This window comes from Corvus kubaryi, unplaced genomic scaffold (assembly GCF_017639235.1).
Source record: "Corvus kubaryi isolate FWS band 111438036 unplaced genomic scaffold, C.kubaryi_AGA036_p1.0 37385, whole genome shotgun sequence".
NCBI lineage: Eukaryota > Metazoa > Chordata > Aves > Passeriformes > Corvidae > Corvus > Corvus kubaryi.
This window is the reverse complement of record NW_024581127.1, coordinates 11,425,271-11,448,147: the sequence shown is the minus strand read 5'-3', so window position 1 is coordinate 11,448,147 and position 22,877 is coordinate 11,425,271. Positions and strand designations below refer to the sequence as shown.

At 41.5% G+C, this 22,877-nt stretch overlaps 1 protein-coding gene across 2 annotated transcripts in view; it reads right to left on the bottom strand.

The window, feature by feature from the left end:
* NECAB1 (N-terminal EF-hand calcium binding protein 1) overlaps positions 1-20,490 on the bottom strand; it is a 57,984-nt gene extending 37,494 nt beyond the window's left edge. Inside the window, exons 1-3 of one of the 2 annotated variants that reach the window (XM_042036403.1) lie at positions 20,087-20,490; positions 16,901-16,925; positions 7,797-7,905 (exon numbers count right to left, since the gene is read on the bottom strand). In XM_042036403.1, the coding sequence (XP_041892337.1) occupies positions 7,797-7,905; positions 16,901-16,925; positions 20,087-20,296 (344 nt within the window). In that variant the 5' untranslated portion in view covers positions 20,297-20,490. The remainder of the gene's footprint in view (positions 1-7,796; positions 7,906-16,900; positions 16,926-20,086) is intronic. The other variant, XM_042036402.1, reaches the window with a different exon arrangement.
* Positions 20,491-22,877: the final 2,387 nt, after the last annotated feature.

Sequence of the window (22,877 nt, the reverse complement as noted above, 5' to 3'; positions counted from 1 at the left end):
TTGTGCATGATCTGCTGCTTCAGCTGGATCCCTACAAATCTGTGGGGCCTGATGGGATTCATCTGAGAACCCTCAGAGCTATCTGATGTCATGGTAAAACCTCTCTAGATGGTTTTTGAGTGGTACTAAAACTCTTGTGGTTCTCTGGGAAACTCGCCTTATGGAAGTGACTAGACCTCCAAACTGCACCTACCATTAAGCAACGAGCTTACCGCAGGGGAGCTGACGTTATCTACGGCAGAACTGAAATGAAGCACTTTAAATCAGCTCCATTTAGTTAAGTGAAATGAAAATAGTCATTACCATTTGATGGTAATGAAATGAAAATGGAAATGAAAATAGTCATTACCATTTGATCTTTTTGCTGAGAGGGATTGTCATTTTTTTCTGCAAAAAGCTGAATTTCCCATTAAAAAGAACCACTCATATGGAAAACTTCCAAGAAAAATTCTATTTTCAGCTTGTCTGTCTGACCAGAGGATCTGATAGCATCAGGATTTTGTAAATCATTCTTTGTGAATTCATTTTGATCAGTCGTGAAATACAAAAATGTGTAATCATCTCACTCTGACCAGTATCTTGCCTTTGTCTCTGTGCTTCATTTCCAAGCTGATTTCCATAGCTATGGTCTTGAAAAATCTGAGAGTTAAAGCCAATAGCTGCAATTGCATGTTTAAATATTAGCAAGCACACCTTTCTGATGCCAATGCTGCACCATGTGCCTGAACTTCTCATTTTATCTAAAAGAACCAGTTTTTTTAAAATGGTCAAACCCCAATATATTATTTTACTCTTGCAATTTTTGCATTCAAAAATTCCTTTTAAAAAGAAAATTTACTCACCTGCAGTTCACCTAACTAAAGATCCTGTCTGTATCTCATATTGTTCTTAATATTTTTTTATTTTTCTTGTTGTACTTAGAAGTTAATTAGTTTTTTCTGTGTACTTGTATTGAACTGTGAAAGATCAGCAATAGCATGAGGCTGAAATATGCCTTCCAACTAAAACAAAAGGAAACCATCCAAGGCAGAGATAATTAGTACATTTAGAGTACCCTTAAACTACTGAGGACTTATTATTATGTTTACAAGCAGAACCTTGAAGGAAGCATTGTGGTCCATATAAACATGCCTTTCATTTTAGTTTCAGTGTGCTGTACTGGGCTCCAGGCTCAAGGGTTCTCACAACTGCAAGGATTGCTAACCAGCCTCTTACTCTCAACATCCAACTGTCACCTTTTGGAGTTTGCTGCTAGGGCAGATGATCTCACCACTTCTCTTTTGACCCACGGGAGGAACTAGGGCTCTGCTAATGAAGACCTGGGCAGGTGGGAGGAAGGTTTATTTGCTTTGGGGTGAGTCCTAAATGTAGATGTCCATGTGTGCGCCGGGTGTCCAACCTCCCATGCCAGGCAAAGGAGTCCCAGTGTTTTCAGTGGAACTCAGAGGGTTTAATGGACCAGCTAGGAGACTGAGAAGGAATTTGATATAACACAGGCATCGAGTGTTGGTTCAAATGCTCTAGCATTTCTTCCACTACCCATGTCCCAACTACTTCTCCTTTCCACCTTGGGCTGATTTTCAAGTGTGAGCATCTTAAATGCCTAATGCCTGGGCAACTGAGCTGAAGCCCATGCGAACAGTATCATGTCTTAGGTGCCAGTGACTTCCCTGGCCACGAGGGAGCCTTAGACACCCTGCTGACACACACGTTTGCAAGTGTAGATGTGTCTCCATAGTGTCACATCCCACCCCTACATCTGCTGTGCATGCAGCATGACACACTCTCCCAAATGCCCAGCATAAGCTCAGTGCAGCACGTGGCTGAGGCTCTCAGCTCCTCACCAAGCTCATCTCTGGCTTGTGCTCAGTTTAACTTATGCCACACACAAAGGTTGAATGGGATCTCCCTACCTTTGGGAGGTTGCTTGTGCCCCAGGTCCTCAATAGTTCTAGCACCCCTCCTACCTTGTAACAAGGGTCCTGACTGAGGACTTCATTTTGCCAATGAGTAAAGTGAGAAAAACAAGTCTGATTCCCCACAGACTCCTGTGAGTCAGTAATCAGTGAAGCATTTATCGCAGACTCTCCAGCAGTGCTGCAGACTAAATCCCCTTGAGACCTTCTGTATATCTCCTAGTTGTAACTTTGCCAAATATTCTCATTATCTTCTGACACCTTTTCCCGGAGGATGCCATTATGCTAAAACAATTTCTATGGAAGTCATGACTGGGGGGAGGGAAGGGTAAAGGATAAGAGTAAAAAAGAGGTTTATTATATTTGCAATGACTTTTGCTAAGACTTATTCACTAAACCATTAACCATGCCAAGGATTCTTGCTCTGCTGAAACACGAGCTCATCAGAGTTGACATTAAAATTAAATAGGAGACAATTTACCAAAGAAATGAGTTGCAACAGCCATCACCTGTTAAACCACTAATTTCAAACTTTTCCTGCACATTTCTCTTCATGTATAAAAAGAGCTGTGCTTCTTATACCTTTCTCTACTTTCATTACAATTATTCAGGCAGTAACACATGTAAACAAAACAGCTGTATTTCTGCAGAGCTACCTCAACTGTGCTTCAACACTGTTTTGCATGCGAGATGTTTTGTTATCAGTTAATGAAGAGAATGCTCTGAGACAGCAGAGTATGTGGGTCTTCAGCTCTAAAATTACTTCAGCTCCAAAATTACTGCAACCTGCAGACCATGTCCTCCATGATTCTCCTTGTCAGCACAAAGAAAGACTTCTGGTGCCTTTGCAGCACTCGCATTTGCTCCAACACCCTTCCCATTGTGCCCATCAGCCCTGCAGAGCTTCACTGAGCACTGTATAGCTTGGAGCTGAGACTGGGGGAGGAGAGAGGGGTGAGGAACCACACTAGCTTTCCTTCACCCTCACAAACCTCCAAAAAGGTTAACTCAGATTTCAAATAGAGTGCTTTGAGAGTTTTTGAAGTGTTAGGACAAGTACTGACCAGGTCCAAACTGACAGTACAGAAGTATAACATGGATGTCATGTCAAACACATGTCAAATCAGCCCACAAAGATAAGCTCTTCCCCTTGCCCCTCTCCTGCTCACAGACATGCACGTACGTTGGTCTAACTCTAACTCTGGAGGCCTGGCTCCTACTCAAGAAACTGTGGGCATCTACCTTGGCCTCCTGATAACTTAAAAAGAGCTTAAGATGTTTCTCAGATGCTTATAGTGTGTTTACATTGGGGCTATCTGCAAAACATTTAAACCATTATGAATAAGGGGAGGAGTATCACTGTACAAACTCCAGGTTGAAGCTTAAGTCACTGCTCTTGATTTCTTGCTTACACTTGTTTGGTTGGGGTTTTTTTAAGAGTCTTTAAATGCAACACACTGCTTTGCAATAGAAGCAAATGTATGCTAGGAAACAAGAACCTGGAGATGTGGCTCTAACAGCCCAGACCTGATTATTGCTGCATCAACGCAAAGCCTTTCCTTACACTGGCAGAGTGAGGGCATCTGAGTGTGGGCCCCCCACAACTACTTCTTTATACCATTTAATGGTATGTGTTTGAATAAGGATTGCTCAAATTTTTCACAAGATCCTGGAAAGCACAAATAGAAGCGACTCTCAGTGGCAGTCAAATGCCTAATTGGCTTTCAGTTTCACTCTGAAGTAATGATGATACTGGAAACTTCACTTAGAGAAGAATGGTTAACTGCTACCCCCCTGAAGCAGTCACCTTATACTAATAACATGTCAGGAATGCTCATTGTATGGCCTAATCAAAGCTTATCTTCGAGAAAGGTAAAACATCACAGCACTACTAAAAGATGGAAAAATAAATTACTTTTTGCATGGATACACTACTTCACCTAATTTGGTTGTCTTATGCATTTGTTTCTGGCTGTACCCAAAGGAAAAGGGAAAATAAGTTAAAAAATTTAGGCAATCAATTTGTACACTGTGTCTTTAGTGGTATTTATTTAATTGTTGGAACCCTGGGTTTAGAGAATTTAGGTTTCTGGGATATAATTATATATATAAGTGTAACAATATGGAGGATTTTGAGTGTGGATTTGTACTTCATCTTTTCTCCTTCTTCTTCACAAATCTGAGTGTTCTCATATTGGGTCAAAAAAACCCACAGTGCAGATCATGAAAGGTTAGTTATTGGATTATAAGTAAAAACGTATTACTTGGTATTTCATAATTGCTTGATTTGGACTTTAAATGGCCTTGGACATTAGAACTTGGGCCATTTTCCACCCTGCCAACTAGAAAGCACACCCTGTGCAGCTGTGCTAAAGATGAGAAATAACAAACATCAGTAAAGAAAAGCCTGGTGTCTCCTGCATTGTAATCCAAACTCTGAGTAAAAGAACTCAAAATTCAGAAACAGAGAAAATTAATATCTAATATAAATATTTCAAATGATACAAAAAGGAAATGTAGATTTTTTTAAAATAGAATGAAAAAATAGTATACATGTAAGTACCTTCATGAACTGCAAAATATATGTCCAAATTATGTCCTGAGGAAATACCCTTAGCAATGCAAATTTTCAGTAAAAGCAATGATCTGCTCTGAATGAATAACATGTTCTTTAGGGTCTAGACAAGTTGTGCATTTAAATACATCCTGCCATAACAAACTCTTCAACCTATGTTTTGGAAACTTTATGTGGCAGTAACTGATTCTTACTCATCTGTTTTTCCTGCTGATTATGCACTAATGGACTCTTCTTTTACTTCGTAAAAAGAGAACACCTGACTGCTTCAAATACCAGGGTGCAGATCGTAGTCAGGCAGACACAACCTGAATTACTGGGAAGTGAAACCCTCTGTTATTTTCCCTGTTATCACATTGGAAATGGTAATTACTCATTTTAGCAACCTTCCACAGCCTGTCTGCTTTGTGACAAGCACGTTGCGTTAGCTTGGATTGGTCTTTTAAAAGTTAATAATGTAAATCTCTCTTCAACATGACTGACATTAGGGCCTGTGTAATAGCAGAGTTTAATACCTGTTTAATTTAGTTCCCTTAAAAGTGTTAAACCAGAGTAAGTCTTTCATGCTTTTAATATTTTATTGAAAGATTGCTGCAGCATAGCTGAGAAGGGAATTCAAATCTCCTGAGTTTGTGGTCCATGGCTATCACCCCAAGGCCACATCTCCTTTTTTATCTTCAGGCTTTAAAGTACAAAGACTTGTGCACACAGACAGTGAGGTTTTGAATGCTGGCAGAGATTTAATGCAGGTGGAAACAACCCAAAGTCTGCTCTTGTGACAAGCTGGTTATGAAATCTTGAGATACTCCAAGAAATGAACTAAGGCATCATGACATGCTTCTCTAGACATCTGTCCTAGGCATTTACGTGTGGTGTAAATCACTGCATAATCTCAATGCTTACAAAATATTTCTGGGATAGGGAATTACAGTCTGCAATTTGTAAATATTGAAGTGAAGCAGAGAGAAGATAAAAGATTTGCCCAGAGTTTGACAGTGTCTACATTTTAATTGGATAAGAGAGACAACCTGTGCAAGTCTCCTCCTACTAGCTACAAAAGTGAGCAGAATTCTTCACCCTCCCCTCCTAAAAACCAGCCATAAACTACTTCTGACTTGCATAATTTTCATTAATTCCCTCGGATAATTTGGAAGTGAAAAATCTCAGAATAGATGGTTCGGGGGTTGTTTGATACATACATGATTCTCCTAATGCTTACATTAAAACACTTCCCAAGGTTCAATGAACATTTTGCTATTTTTCTTAGCTAGCTCATTAATTTGAGACATTTTACATAACCTGCCCTTTTCAGGAAATGCCAGTGAGTAAAGGTTTTGCCTCATTATATCTGCTCCATGTGATTTTTTTCTGAAAGCTATGCTAACAAGGAAATCATATTATACTGTCCAAGCTGTCTTTCTTTGCTATATCCATCTGATATTTGGCATGTGACATCTTGCTGACAGGTTCCTCAAAAGCTTACAGAGGGGCTAAGGGAAAGCCTTTAAAATGTATTTGCCTCTGCTAAAGATCAAGCCTTGTAGAATACTTTTCAGCTGCGAAGTCACCCTAAAGCATTTTATCAGTTAAAGACTTCATGAAAAAACACTCAAAAAGCTTTTTCTTGCTGTTTTAAATCCAAGTTTCAAGTACATTTTCTTGTCTGTATCTAGGTCCTCCTCCTGTAATAAATGCTAATCCATCAACACCCTTTCTTCTGGTTGAAAAAGGTCATTTAGTAGCTTGTCTTAATTTTCCACTTGCTCCATTCCTTGAAATACATGAAAACTGGACCCTTTGGTATGTATTCTGCGTGTTTTGTGCCCAGGTTTTTGCCAGGCTTTTTCTGGACAGTGAGAATGATCTCTCAGATGTCTGCTAGGACAGTTTAATTGCCTATTTTCAGTTAATAGCAGAAGCCTTCAACAATTACACCAATTCTTCAGGTGTGCCTTTCTACCAGGAGGAAAAACATAATGTTATCTTCACTTTTCTACATATTTTTCAGATCTATATAGTCTCTGTTCAAGAGAAAATGGTGTACAAATACTAATAATAAAAAGCAAAATATTTTACAAATTAAAAAGCTTTACAAATAAAAAGAAAGGAAAAATAGATGTAGACCATCTGACTTTTTTCTTAGAAATCTTGCTTAGTATCAAGAATTTCTGCCTTTCTCAGGATGCTTGCAGACCAAATGGAATTATGGTAAAATAAAACCACTTATGCAGATATGTGGTACATAGGAGGAAGTCCAAAGCTGTTCAAATGAGTCTGGCTCAAATGAGGTTTTTTACTCTGGGTCATTCATACCATTCATTGACCTTTGTGGCGACTGGGGCACATTGTTAGCTCATGTTCAAGTTGGTGTTCACCCAATATCTTTTTCTGCCAAGCTGCTTTCTAGCTGGGTGGGCCCCAGGATATATTAGTGCATGGAACCATAGAATCATGCAATTTTTTGGGCTAGAAAAGACCTCTAAAACCATCAAGTCCAACTGTTAATCCGAAACTACCAAATCCCCCAAATACCTCCAGGGTGGTGACTCCACCACCTCCTCATCTCCATCACCCTATCCTGTGATCGTCTTATGAAGACTGTAATATTTTTCATTCCCCACAAGTCCAATAGATAAGTACCATTTCTTCTGCTTACTTCAGGACATTATTTTGGCACAAACTCTAAAATCTTGTGAATTCTACTATGAAACTACATTTAACTTGATTCCATTTTCCACAAAAGTTTGGGGTTGTTCCTCCCCAGAAGCAGGACTCTGCACTTCTCCTTGCTGAACATCATGTCAGCTTATTTTCCCCGTGGCATTGTTAAACCCAACCATAACAGGAATATCCCAAGGGACAGCACCCAGCACAAGTACCATGCCACCAGAGAGGATGGCTTTTTCAGCTCTTTACTATATATAGTTGCTTCATTTATTTTATTTCCTTTTCAACATCTGCTCCAAGTATTCATCTCAGTATGACTCGGTGGGATTGAGAATTGAGAAATTCATCTTTAAGCCTGAAGGAGGCCCCAGCTCCTTTTCTTTCCATGGTGGGGGAATACAGAAGGCATCCAATTTCCACCCCTTGTTCTCAGTACCCAAATCACGTTTATTGGAACATGCAAATATTTCAATGAGCTTTCAAAACACTTCACTTGTACAGTTTATAGCCATATGACACAGCCTGGCTTCCCTCAAGCAGCTTCCTACATAAACTTGTTTCCTAAAATCAGCCTGATGTCTGTTTTCCATTCTCAGATACAGAGAGAGGCACTGGAGTTGTTAGAAGGGGGCACTTACTCAGTATTGTGTGTATCAATGGTGTGAAAAAGGTCATGCAGTTCTTCTCCACTCAGAACTCCGTCAGCAAAGTAAGCTTTGAATTCATCAAAGGACAGTTTTCCATCATCTGAAACAATGAAATTGCCTTAATGTCATTCATGTTTTTTCTTGTTTACTTCATGCAGTAGCAGAGGAAAGTATTAAAAACCTCTAGGTCTTCAGCTTAAATGTAGAAACTTTACATTTTAAATGCAAGGGTGATAATCAGGAAACAAAATTCAAATATTCACATTTTCCTGTTATTTAGAAGAAATTTGAAAGATTAAATTGTATTTAAGTATATTTAAGTGTATTTAAGTATATTTAAGTATATTTAAGTACATTTAAGTATAATTTATCTAAATTGATTGAGCCTTTGCATGAAGCATAAAGAATATTTTTATAGCCTAACACTTCATAACTCTTTTTTGGGTAGCACTGATTTCAGTTCACATGTTCCTTCCTCTTCCGTCAGTAACGTACTGAATGCCTCATAGGGCACTAAACAACTGTAGAGGATAAGACTAATATGTCCTAAGCATCAGACTAATCTACAGTGTATTATGGCTTAATTTCAAAGTGGTGAAGAATCTATTATAAACACAGTATCTAAATCCTGTGACTACATGCTGTACTACAGCAGGCAGATTTGAAGAGTAGAGCTGAGAAGTTTCCTTCTTCTTTTATTTGTTACTATTTCATAATTTTTTTGATTTGAATATATGGCTCAGATATCTTGAAGAGGTTTCAAAATTGTACAAATTAAATGTCTGCTTCAACAAAACAAATTTGAAATGTTTAATATGAAAAGACAGATTGTAGCTGGAGATGATAATCATTACAATCAAAATAAAATGTCAAGATCTACAAGAGCCAGAAACCAAGATGGCACAAAACTGCAATGATTACCTAGCTGAGGGTCTAAATACATTTGCCATTTGGCTGTGGTTACAGAGAAGGAATATCAAATACTGAGTGTGTTGAGGTGTGTGTTCTCACAGCTATGCTTCCTTTGCCTCTTACAAATACAATCAATTGCTTAATCAAACCACCTCTGCAGCTTTATCATTTGCTGGGAAGGGTGACTTGCATGCAAGTTATACACATACTAAAGAAACTAGTGACTTTTGGCAACTTTCCTGAGATAAACATATGAGTTTACCCACAGAACAGCCTGGAATATGACACAAAATCTGAAACAAGTCTTTTTCGGTCCTTCAGGATCATTGGCTTTCCCTCAATCCAGAAAATCCCTGATCCAACAACAGATTGGGTACTTTAGCTATTTTCTTTAGATTTTTATTATCCAAGAGAAGACACTGCCTTTTGGTTCATTGCTATTTATTCTCAGTAACATTCTGAATGTTATTGACATTGAGTGACGAATCACTGAGCTTGTTGCTGGCAAGACACAAGGACTTTTGAATCCATTTGGTACTTACAGACTTCATACAGTTACCTTTACTAAGAAAACCTCTGATTATCCAAGGCATTTATCTGATTTTGTGTGAGTGTAACTGTTTTGCCACAGCAGCTGGCGAGGGCTCAGCCGCTGGTGGCCACCCTTGTGCTTCCTCAGTGCTCAGATGAAGCTCAGACCCAACACTGAACAAGTGCTCCCGGTGCTGTTAGCTTGAAGACACATTTGCCTAGCCAGTTCTTTTTTCCCCAAGTGTCAAGAATAGAATTTTAAAGGATGTGTCATGTGTCCTCTACACCACTGCCCTGGGCACACTTTCAGGCCCTTGGAGTGCCCAGATAAACACTATCTGGCTTAAGTGCTACAGAGTAGCTGAGCAGAAACCTCTATTAGAGATCCTTCCACTGGCAAAGTGACAGGGGAAGGATGAGTCATGAAAGGCAAACTTCTCTGAAGCTATGCATCCATCAGAGAAATCAGCCTTCAGCTGTATCTGCCTTGGCAATTTTATTTAAGAAGCTGTTTTGCAAGACTTGCTTGCTTTTGTCTATTTTCTCTGACATTTTTCAAAAGAAGGGTTGCTTCATAAACAGGCGCTGTTCTCCTTTGTCTCCCAGCTGGCAGACAAAAATATAAACAATAAAATGAATCTCCCCACGTTGCACTTGCAAATTTAGAAATAGATTCACACAGTGGTTTACAGGAGTCTTCTTTCAGTTTACAATTGCATTCTCACATTTATTTCAGTAAAATTCACCTGTCTATTGAATAGATGTTTTTCTGTGTAAAAAATGCCCAAGTGATATCTCCCAGCCAGACTGCTGCAGAAGCGCTAGTAATCTCCAGGACATGCTTTGGATAGCTGATTACCTCAGTAGAGAACAGCACATCAGACAGAGGAAAGTAGCCCACACTCTCTGAGTCGAAAGGTGGTTTCAAAAGGTATCAAGAGAATAATGGACAAGGGCACAGACGTACTTGGAGTCTGCATGCACAAAGACAATGGCAAATGGTGAGACTACAGCCAGTGAAGGAAGTCAGAGCGATGTAGAGAAGAAGGATGTCTCACAGAGATCCCAGCAAATGCTAGAGGACAACTTCCACTGACCCCTATTTTGGGAATCCTGTTAGGATTGTGAGCCATTCTTAGCAGTTAAAAAGCAGTCTTTTCATAGCAGGAGCCACAGCAGATGGAGCTCATATGGCAGCCCTAGGGCACTTGGAAGAGCCACATGCAAGAGTTTATGGCAATCAGAGGAGAAAACCACACTTGGCTAAAGCTCATCCTGAGCTTCACCTTAGAAGGATGTGATTTGGAAAGCCAAGCCCACAGCCATGGGAAAGCCAAGGGCCAAAACACAGACCCATCCAGGCCCTCACAACTCTTGATGGGAGCTCAGTTTCTAAATCTCTCATGGGTGTTGTGACAGCCCTTTATGGCTTTTTGAGAACCATCTGCCTTTGAAGATCTTAAAGCCTTCAAGTGCCTCACTTGAGCCACAGCCGCCTGCGTGGCTGAAGCAAAGACAGTGGGAAGGCAGTGCAAACGTGGGTCCTCCTCCCAGCCCACCAGCTCCTGGGGGCCTGCTGTGGGACTTGTCCTTTGGAAGGAACTGACAGTCCACCCTTGCTGTAAAAGGTTTGGATCAGATTACTTGAGTGCTGTAAGATACTGCCACATACACAGAGAAAATGGATAGACACATCACAACAGACATAGGTGGACTGAACCAGATGCAAAAAAATGAAACCCACATGACTTATTGGCACATGGCACATAGGCTGGAATCAGATCAAGAAAGATCTGCCAAAATAACAAATTTCAGTGTGCCAAAGCAAGCATGCTAATAATATCCTCTAGGTCCCAGTCGTAAGGGGCTGCATCAGAAAAAGTACAGACATAGGTGAAGATTTAGAGTGCGGGCAAATGCACTAAGCTTTTATTGACTCTGATCTGTACTGCATGTTGATATAATCAGAAATAAGGATTTTGAGCCATTATTCCATCTGTTATGCTGGAAAAGCTTCACACGAGTAACCAAGTGATTCCAAGGCTAACAGGGAAAGGGTTTATGTTATCTCTATAGAAATATTTTTGGGGATCTGGAGTACAGGGTCCAGCACTGCAATGCTTGAAGGACCCAGGGGGGTGGGATGGGGAATCCCACCCCAGGCAGAGCCTGGGCTCTGAAACAGGAGTCAGGGTGGTGTCTGCAGTGGATCCAGATGGTCAGGAAGCAAACAGCAGTGTGGTAAGAGTTCATGGGATGCACTGCAAGGGTTTTGCCTTACTAATCCATTTATTGAGGAACTTGGGAGCTTAAATCAGGGATGCTACAGTTCAGAGAATTTCTGTCCTCTGGCTTCTGTTCAGAAAATATGTTATGCAAAGACATTCAGTAAATCTACAGCTCAAACATGCTCACTTTGGACCACTCAGACCTGGGTATCACAGTGCATAGAGCTTCTCCAAGGGATTCCTGCACATTGCTGTTTTTCTCCAGAAGGCCACCCCAAGAGCCAGGTCACCCTGTCATGCTGTGACCTGTCTGGCCAGTCCCTATGGAGGGGAGAGCCCGTGCATTGATGCAGCTGCCACTGAGCGGAGCTTCTGGGGCAGTCTCTGGGCTAGATGAAGACCTCATGAGATATCAGGATGTTATAGCCCCAGGTTAGGAGATACTGGCCTAGATAAAAAATGCTGAAATCAGGGACTTGGCATTCCTTGCTTTGGCACAACTCCAGCATCTTTCATGGAAAAAAAAATTAATCACTACGTGGCAATCTTGAGAGCCTGCAGGCCAACGCTGATGGCTCTCTTTAGGGAAGATTCAAGAGCTCCCTTTCCCAAGGTGCTTTCCCTGCATCTCAGAGGCATATTCCCTTAGTCCTCTGGCATGGTATGAACTAGCACTCTGGTATCCAAGCTAGAGCCACTAAGAAGTCACAGTCTGAGGACTGCTGCAGTGAAGCAGCTGTCAACCTTCCAGAGCTCACCTACAGACTCAGGAGCTGACACAGATGGTAGAAGACTTGCCTGCAAAGTCAGTGTTTATCCTGCAATGGCACTGACAATAAATAATGAATAGGAAAACACCTGTTCTGATCTCTGCAAAACTGACTCTGGAGTAGGAATTGCAAGATTTCCTCCTGATGACCATATAGGTGCAGTTTAGTGGCTTTTTTGGTTATTCTGTGGAAATCTTGTCGGGCCACTCAAAAGCATATGATCTGTGAATCAATCCCTTTGGTCACTGACACCAGTTAAAGGGACAGGGTGCTACTGCTGCACTTGCCTTATTTTAAAGAATCCTTTATTTATGACCCACAGTTTTTTGTTGGGCCAATGTTAGCATGGTTTTAGAGCTGGGCTGAAATCCTCAGATTATTGTAATCAACATACTGCATGTATTTTCACAGTATTTTATACAGTTTCAGAATTCTACATTTAAAAGTCTGGTGTCCCTGCTCTGTATCATGGACATCAGGGGTAGTACATGAAGGCATATGACAGAATGCAAAATTAGTCTCATCTGACTATTTTTCATTTTACAGATTCTTGTTCAAATACATTTAAAAAAAGATATATGGGGAGAGGGTGGCGGGGGGGGGGGGGGAAGATTTCACTGAGAGCTTGTTTGAAATGCCAGAGAAAAAAAATTAAACCAGACAAAAATGCAGTGATTCTGACATTAATAAGATTCTGTTGCAAGTCAGCTGCTTGTTTGATAGTCAGGTTTGTCAATCTATGGAGCTTTAGTCTTCTTTTGTTTAGTCAGTTTTTAAAATTTTCCCTCATTTGTTTGCAGTCATTCCTGACTGCCTGCAGCATACTGTTTACAGTGTTCCTTACAGTTCAGGCTTTTCAGGTTTTTTTGAAAATGTCTGCTTCTGTAGCAGATATTACCAATGATGTTTTCAAATATCTTTCTCTTAGGAGCTTTAAGAATGTTTAAGACATATGTTATAATCAGTGCTTTATCACAACAGCTGACTTGTATTTGCAAATCAATGACAGCATCTATATACAAACCATCTTTTCTAAACCTGTCATATTAGAGTTGCCCTCCTCAGGGCTTAGAGGTATCCAAGATCTTGGGGGCAGGAGCTGTTAAGTTTGGAACAGGGCCATAATCAAATACCAGTTTGAATTCTGTGGAGGAGAGAGACAGCTGAGAGGTCCTCCTCCTGGGGGACAGGGCTAGGAGTCACTCCCTCCGGGTCTGACTGGATGGATGTTTCCACACTGAAAAGTGCCAAGGGGAGTCTCAAATGCCATGTTTCCAGAGCTGGAGATGATAGACAGACTCTGGTAAAAGGCAAAGGCAGTGGTCTTCCCCAGAGGGACGGGAAGAGAAATGATCCCTACCATAATGCCAGCAAAGGCAGGGCACTGTTCTCTAGTTATATTGTGGTGCTCCTTGTCTTTGTCTGTGTTGAACCATCGGTGTTGAGGCACCCTGCTGAAGGAAGACTCTTACTCTTGCAAGATCAACAGTTGCATTCTCAGATTATTACTTTTTTTTCCCATCCATTTTGACAGTCAGACTCTTTGTGATTGGGTTTCTGCAATGCAGTTTGTATTTGAAATTCCATTTCTGTGCTAAGAGGAGGGGATTCTGGCAGGAGGCAATTCTAACTGGGCACATGTCACAGCTGCATGGTCAGAAGAGGCCCCTGGGTGATATTCACCAACAACTGATGTCATTTCACCTGACTGCAGGCCACTGCAAGGCTGATGGGGTGCCCCACGTCCCTCCTGGCATATCAGGAGATAAAAGATACACCTCATGCAGACAAGCACATACAGGTGCTGCATTCGCACATATGTGAGGCAACCACTGTTGCCTGTGAGATGAGGGAAGTAACAATTTTTTTTGGTTAGGAAAGACTTCATTTGGCAGTTCCAGTTTCCCATTTTTCTTCACTCCCTCCCTTGCAGGCTAGGCACAAGATTTTACTTTTCAGGAGGAATTTAATGAATTTCATTTTGTTTTAAATAGCAACAGAAATTAAACAAATTATTTTTCTTTTTAGCTGGAGCTTTTCCAAATTACTTCTGTGTGAAATCCACATGCTTTCCTTTGAGAACATGGAGCTTTATAAAATAAACCTGACCAAAATTTCATTTTGACATACAGACCTGAAACTTCTCCTTTCCAAAAATGCCAATGTGCAGCATCTCACCTTTATGAAATTGCTTTTTTCCCCTCAGGATTTTCTTTCGTTTTTTTCAATATTATGAACCATATAGTTCTTAAAAATCCTTCCCTATGCCTTGTTCTCCCTTTAAAAAAATCAAATGACCTTTTCAGTTATGGGAGGAGTATGGATCTGCTCCACCAAAAGCAGAGCTGCACAGCCATGAAATAAGAATTAGAGTTTATGAAGCAGATCCTCTCATGGAATCTCTGCACAGCTGATATTTCCAGAAACAGGACAGTAAGAGAATGATGTATGTGGGCTGGCAAATTGTATACCTGGGCTGGCAAAGAAAGAAGCCATTTGTATGACTTCTTTCACATGACTGTTTGCTAAAGAACTGTCTTAATTAAACACAGATGTCATAAATTATTGTAGCATCTTTTAGTACAAGCAGTTCAGTGGCTTTTCTTGGCTCTTTTGATCTCTCATTTTATATTACCTTTGCAAGAATAGTGGTCTTCCGCTGCTGTGGAAGGCTTACCTGAAGTCCCACAGTCCACTAATTCATAGTAAAAATGCTACCTTATACAATACTCCTATTTATCTGCTTGATCCATTTTTTTTAATATAATTTTTCCTTGCTGTCTAGCAAGAATCTGGTAAAGTTTTTGATGACGTTTTCTGTGAAGGTATTTTAATCTCACAAAAGGAATGAACACAGCAGAGAAAGTTCTATTAAAAGTATATTTGAGAATTTAACAGGGCTATGTCATGGACAGTAGTGTACTATTTGTTATTGAAAGCCAATACTTGGTTTCCTGTAGCACAGAAAGGTGACACGGAAAGTGTAAGTAGACCAGTCATTAACCAAAGCTAATAATCTATGTTGACAACAGTGTAAACATGTTCAGTAAGTGTTCACATATCCAATAACCTTTCTGAAAATGTGCTTAACTTTACAGCCTTGAAACAAATCTCCCTATCAATGTGGCACAAGCATGTGCAGTACTAGATTAGCAAAGTAGAAGTCCCATAGGCAATTGATGGTTGAGCAAACACAATTAAGGCCTAAGAGCTGAAATAATTCAAGTTCATGGACTTAAATTAATAGAACTGAAGTGACTGAACTTAGCCACTTTTCTGCCAATAATATGTTGTAAAGAAACCATATACAGGTAAGAATACCAGTGACCAAAGTCTCTGGGGCAGATATGGTTTTGGATTGTTCTGGAACAAGCAAGTTTGTCACTGTGTGAGCTGTTCCCCCTATTTTCATAGCAGTGTAGTCATGAGCTGTGGGAAAACTCAAATGAGGACTGGAAGTGTTCCTAACCACTGAAGTGCTGTGGATCCACCAGGCCAGGGACAGCCTGAGCCCAAAGTCCAGGGCAGGGACACAGAGCTGTAGAGTCCCTTTTTGACTCCAGGGGGATGGTGAGTCCTGCTTGGTACCCTGCACCCTGACCCTCATCAGTCTTCAGGGCAGATACACACATTATCCCAAACACCATGAGAAGCTCTGAGAGGGATGCCAGCAGAGCTTGGCTGTGGTTGGCAGCTAACTAAGCTAGAGATGCACCACTGAAGGGGAGGTCCTTCTCCTCCCCATGCCACCTTGGAATTCAGCTTGCACCATCACTGCCCATACAAGCCACTGGCAAGCTGACTGAGTGAGATAACAAAGAAAACACTAACAGAATACTTTCACAGTGATGGATTCTGTGGCTGCTGAGCTCTCAGAAGGAGCCTACCATGGTCTTGTGGGAAGTGCCAGTTGCTGCACGTGAGCTGGGGCAGCAGTAGCAACCAGAAGTGGACTGTGGAGGTGAGATTTCTCTCTTAGCCACAGTAAACAGTTATTCAACGTGCTCAGTTACACCCCCAAACTGTGCAGTAACCACTTGCTGTCCAAGAGTTCTTCTCTTGTAAGCTATTATCGCTGATTTTCTCAATGGTATCCATTTGCCTTCTCTTTATTGAATGCACACGATATCTATTTTCTGAGGATTTACTGGACTGGGAATCACTTGTCAGGGTTAAACCTGTCTGATCTGGGTGTTTGACCCTGTTCAATGCTTCTCTTGTTAATAAAAAACTTATGACTTCTGTGCTATAAATATATGAGTTGAATTCAAGGGTTAATTATTCCCATTGACATTGAACAAATACAAAAACAAGTCTGATTTCTGGATGTAGTCTAAGGTGTTTTTAAAAAGTAGTAAGATGGAGCTACTAACAAGTATTTCAAACCTTCTTGAGTCAGTGTCACTAAGAAAACACCCACAGGCACCCAAAGTGCAAATCAAACACACATGTCAAATTTTGAAAGCATAAGATCTGTACTTAAAGAAGGGAGGATCAGAGCACAACATAATACATGGCACTGAACCTGCAGAAAACATTAAATGAGGGATGGCTGGTTTTTCTGTCAGGATGTTTAAAGCATGACTTAAAATTCTGAATCAATGATGCATTCTTTTTTCCAAAGGGAGGGGACAAGACATGAGAGCAATCTTACCATTCTTGTCTGCTCTTCTTAATATCTAAATAAAAAGAGAGACAGAGAGAACATAATCAATTTTTATTTTTTCTTGTATGGGTTAAAAACAAACAATGCTCTTTATAGTGCACATTTATAGTTTGAGCTTTACATCACATTTTCACAAAGCTGCATAAAATTTTAAAGTTCTTAATGTGTCTCCATCCTTCCCTCAGAGCTTTTTTGAGCTCCTCCTTTGCTGTGTGCACTAAAACCCAAGACCATAACAAGAACCAGCTTTATTTTCTAGATTTTTTTATGGATTATAAGGAAGATGTTCAGGCCCAAAGCCTGAGACTGTATGGCTTCTATGGTACTGGATTCAGGGTTGAGAGAAGTGGCCTAGAGAAGCAGAGCAAGAGTGATGGCTGGGAGGATGTGCTGAGCATCTGAGATGGTGAGAAAGACTCGTGGTTTATGTAGGTGGAGGAAGCAAAGGGTAAGTCAGGAGAGGAGCTGGGTGGGATGAAGGGATCAGACTTGGTGTCACAGGCTGCTTCAGCAATGGGGAGTCATCCAGGCAATGCTGCAACAAATGTAGGAAAAGGAAGAAAGCAAATCTTCCAAATACAGTTTCTATTGCTGCTGTGAATATCCAGTAAAGTGTTTCGAAATGGGCACATACATTTTTGAGATCTGACAGCAATGGAAACATTCTCTGGTTTATTAAAATGTTAGTAGCATTTAAACAGCTTCTCCAGCACATGCCACAACTGCTCTGCTCCTAGGAGTGAAACCAGATAAGATGGATCCAAGTGCCAAGCTCTGTTGGAGCATCTTCATGACTGTTTTCTGTAGGGTGGGGTTGGCAGGGAACCAGCAGAGTTGTGACCCACATCCAGGACTTCACAGATGGTCTCTAAGCAGAACTTTGCATTGGACCAAGTTTACAGCACATGAAGCATGAAATATACTTAACAAGATGACAATTTCCCTCCCTATTTAAATAAATCATACTCCAAATTTTCAGTATAAGGATTGGATTTTTGAAGGGCTGTGGCAGTGGAGTTTCAATCAAATTGAAATGCCCCATAAATATGGGTCAAGAGTGGCAAAAGTTTCTGCATAAGTAGTTTTAAAATTTTGATTTTAAAATTATTTTATGTATTTATTATTTTTATTATTTATTATTTAAAGTTTGTATTACTTTGTTTTAATTCATTACACCATCACCACCCCCCAAACCAGGAAATATTAAAATCCTTTAGACACTTGAGAGGGACTCTGACAAAAGACCAGGGAGGAGGTTGCTTTAGCAATCATATATCACTCTCATTAGGTCTCCCTCTCTGGAGAGAGATTATTTGTAAGAGCATGTAGTGACAGGACAATGGGGAATGGCTTCAAACTGAAAGAGAGTAGGTTTAGATTAGATGTTAGGAAAAAAATCTTTACTGTATGGGTGCTGAGGCACTGGTACAGGTGGCCCAGGGAGGCTGTGGATGGCAGTGTTCAAGGCCAGGTTGGAGGAAGCTCTGAGCAACATGTTCTAGTGGAAGGTGTCCCTGCCCATGGCAGGGTGTTTGAACTAGATGATCTTTAAGGTCCTGTCCAACCCAAGCCATTTTATTATTCTAAAATTCTATTCCCCAGTGGGATCAGGACCTCAGTGCCTGCCCTTTCTGTGCAGCCTTACAACAAACCTCTTGCTGCCTGGTAATTTAAAGGGAAGTTTTTATATAGGTGGGGGTACTTCACTGAGGGGTAATCATACACCTACAAACCCCAAATATCTAAAATATCTGTGAGATGAACGTACTCACTGCAGGCAGGGCCCCAGGGTCCAGTCCCTGCTTTGAAGCAGGCAGACATGGTTTGAATCTAAGGTTTTCCTCCAGATATAAGAGGAGAAACACAGAAACAGCCTCCCTCCCTCCTATTCACAGGTTTGTTCCTATAAATATGAACCTGATGCTGGTTTAAGAAAATGCTGAAAATGAAACAATTTTATTTTGAATTTTTTTTTTTTACTCTAGTAAAATAAAAAATTTTCAGTTTATCAGATAATCTGACCATGTGCAGTTTCCTAACCCAGTGTGCTGAGTTAAACTGGGGAGTTGGCTCCATTTAATGTTTTTTAGCTCTTTCCTGGCAACTTAGAGTTCTCTTCTGTTTTTGTGATCTATGACTGTAATTCTCCTGTTTCTCTTATAAGTGGTATCTCTGAGACAAAAAAAAAAAAAAAAAAAAAAATCTGCATTTTCAGTATACACTTGAATTGAAATAGAATAGAATTCAACAAAAATTCTTATTTAAATGATTTCTTATGGAAGCTAGAGCAATCAGGAGATGAGCAGATGAATACAGGAGCTGCTCTGAAGCAGATCAGAGTTGGTAGTAGAGCTGGTCTCAAGATTTGTAGGTCTCACCAAGGTCAGGGGATTCTTTGAAAATCTTTGGGTGGGAGTTTGGCTTTTACCAGGATTTGCCTTGGAATAAAGAAATGCTCTGTGCTGTGCGAGTTTAGACAAAAAAACTTTACAGCTGCATCCTGCGAGATGCTGAGCCCTTGGTGAGAGTCCAGCACAGCACCCCTGGGGAGTTGCATGACCAGATGCACATCAAGGCACATCCCTGGGCTCACCCTCAAAGGGCCGAGGGGCTCAGGATTCTCTGCACATTGATCTCGGGCACCTCAAATTCATCAGGGTCTAATGGGATCGGAAGAGCCTGCACGGTTTGTGAAAAAACCCCACAACTTTTATAGGGTGAGAAATTGCAGTGAAAAGCGCCTCCCCTCCCCCATCCCAATTAAAACGATACAATTTGAAGCAACTTATTTGGAAAGGTGACTTTTCACCCAGAACTTCTCCTAGCCACCCCCAAACACTAACCTGCTTCCCTCAAACAAGCAGCCATTAGAAGCAAAAGGGGAAGGGGAAAGGAAAAGGGAAAGGGGAAAAGGAAGGGATAAGGACGGGGAAAGGGGAAAGAGCCACAGTCTCACTGGGCTTCAGCCCCTTCCACAGAGGGAGGAGATAACAGCTCAAGAAAAAAAATAAAGGAAGAAGAAAAGAGGAAATAAAAGGGGAAAAAAAGAAGGATGGAGAGAAAAAAAGACAAGAGAAAAAGGCAAAACATAACAAACCAGGTGCCCCCTCCCCGGACGCTCGCAGGTGCCCTGTGCGGAAGCACGCGTTCCGTGCCGGGGTGCCGCGTACTCACATCGCGGAAGATGCGCAGCCCCGCTCCCCGTTCCGCCGCCATCCGCCCGCCTGAAGCACCGCCCGCAGCGCCTGCCCGGGGCCGGGGCTCCTCCGGGGGCCGAGCCGCCCCGCCTGCCCCCGGGAACCCGCCCCAGGAAGGGCAGGAGCAGGGGCGGCCGCGGCTGCTGCTCCCTGCGCGGGGGCGGCAGGGACACACACCCTGTTGCATCCCTAAAGCGTGCTCGTGGCGACACTCGCTTTCTCTCCGTGAAAGAAACTTGGGTCTCGCAGGCTGTCAGGCCACGTTTGCACCGTCGGCTTGTCTGCCTTCCCCTTCGGCACGGTCACGTTTGGGGAGGTCTTTCTCAAGAAAGCCACACGACCCCAGAGCGAAGGGCTGATGGGGCGGCTCTGCGCTTCCACGCTGCGGTGCGGGGACCGCCGGCAGCTGCGCGCTCTGCAAAAGCCATCGGGCTGGAGAGTAAGATGCTTGAATATAACATATCCCTCCAAGTGGCCCGGCCAAAAATCGAGGGCAGAACTGGTGTTCCTGCAAGGGAGCAAGCTGTGGGATGGGGCAGGACCGGGCTCGGCGGGATGAGGGCAGGAGAGGAAGAGGGTTTTGGGGTGAGGGAGAGGGAAAGCAGTTCTGGGGGGAACCCACTCCATGCTATTTCAAACCCGTGCCAAGAAGTTATTGCACGGACATGGTGTAACAGGGGCTTTTACTTTGTGCTCCCACCACACACTCCAAGCAGGTGGCATTGCAATTATGCATCATATAATACAATGGTGTTATATATTACATACTACATTTATTGACTACTGTGTATGATACTATGCTTCTTAACAAATATTAGAGTGAAGTTTTTGTTTTAAAACAACTTCATGGATGAAAAGCCTCAGCCGTGGTGTGACTTGGGAGTTCCTGCTTCTCTCACCTCCCTTTCCACATTTCAGAGGGAAACCTGAGAGAGGGGGGAGAGAATTGCCCAATTGCAAAGACAAGGCATTTCACAGGGTGAGCAATTTTTATGTCAAGTCATAAAGATGGCTTGAAAAAGAGATGGAAAGATCATCTCAGGCTATTTTTGCTTTTTAATAATGCTGAACGGCTTTTATTTAATCTGATTTTTATGATGGAACTATGGGAATATATTTTTTTACAGAGAGACAAAAGAAGAAAAAATTTCAAAGATTGTCTCAAGAGCCAGGAGGGTGAGTGGAAATAAGAAAAAGTTTCTTTAGACTATAGAGGGGCTTATTTTTGTTAACTTTTATAACAACAACATGAATCATTTACAAGTTGATCTTTTTTGACTAATTTCTATCTTGGAATAAAACAACTTTTGATGAAGAACCAGTACCTTTCCCTTTTGATTGGCCTTAACATGCACTAAGAATATTTTGTTTGGCTAGAGAAATCTTCCTTCAAAATTGTAAGAAAAAAAATTGTGCCATCTTGGTATTTTTAGGGTAAAAATTAAACATAAGAATCAAAAATGTCTCATAGAACGTTTATTATATGAGGAATTGTGAGTAGAGTATATGTGAAACTTACTGATGATCATTTTTATACCACTTTAATACTACCTGAAGTAATATCTCAATTTTAACACCACAAGCAGGACCAGAGCTCTGAATCTTACTAGGTCCCATATTCATCCAATGATCTCCCTCTGTCTCTGAGCAAGAAGATGTGAGGAGAGGGGAATGCAGCTGTGTGTGAGGGGAGGAGTGCCCTGTGGTGTGGGAGTACAGGTTCTGCCTCAATGGGAGGATGATGGCTTTGTGACCCGCCCAGGTGAGGTTAGCAAAGGTCAGCACTCCGTGACATGCTCCCCTCTGCAGCCACAGACCTGTGCTGCTCACCATCTATCACAAGAAATAAAAGTTGTTCTGTGTGTGTCTGAGGATAAAACCTAAAAGAGCCTGCTTTTTTCCTTCCGTGTGTCAAATCTTTAAACTTTTATTTAGAAATCAGCAACTTTACCAGCATCTTGGCTCATGTGAAGTGAAGTGGTCAGCCAGTGTGTAATGACTTTGCCCTCTGATCTAGGAAAAACAAATGAAAGCTGGCAGCAAGAGCTACCTTCCACTTACTGTGCAATGGACTGTGATGTGCTACAAGAGCCATCGATGCAGAGATAGACAAACAGCAAAAGTTCCTTTTTACCAAGGAAATGCAAGCTGTCTAATCAAGTTACTAAACCACTCCATGATTCCACACTCTATGTGTGTGGCCTCTAACTGACAGGAAAAACACTTTGTAGTGCTTATGCCACAATATAACCTTTCCAGCAGAAGAGCAGTACTATTTGCACTTGGCTAAGGGAATGGATCTGCTTTATGGTCTTTTTTTTCTTCACTGCAGGAGCTGACTGGTACGTATCCAAAGGGCTGAGTTACCATTACACAGTCCCCTCCATGAAGCTTTCAAAACCTGTTGTTTTGTCATGGTTTGAGCATCTGGTCTGGAGCTCTGTAGGCCAACCCCAAACCAGCCCCTGGTCTGGGTACTCAAATGCTGCCCCTGTAGTAGCTCCCTCATAACTTTTCTTGGTCATAAAGTAAAAACAGAGAAAATTCAGATTTAGTATGTTTGTGGCCATGGCTTGTAATATGAGCAGTAACAGAGGAAGCAAGAGGCCACCTTTATTTTCCCATCACTTTGTGTCTCACACATGGACTAATCTGACCCAAGTGACGACCCAGTATCTTTACAGCTTTGTGTTTCTAGGAATTGGACTCTGATGATGAAAAAGTGAGTCCTCCTCTATAACCATATGGTAACTGTGCCAGTGACAGCA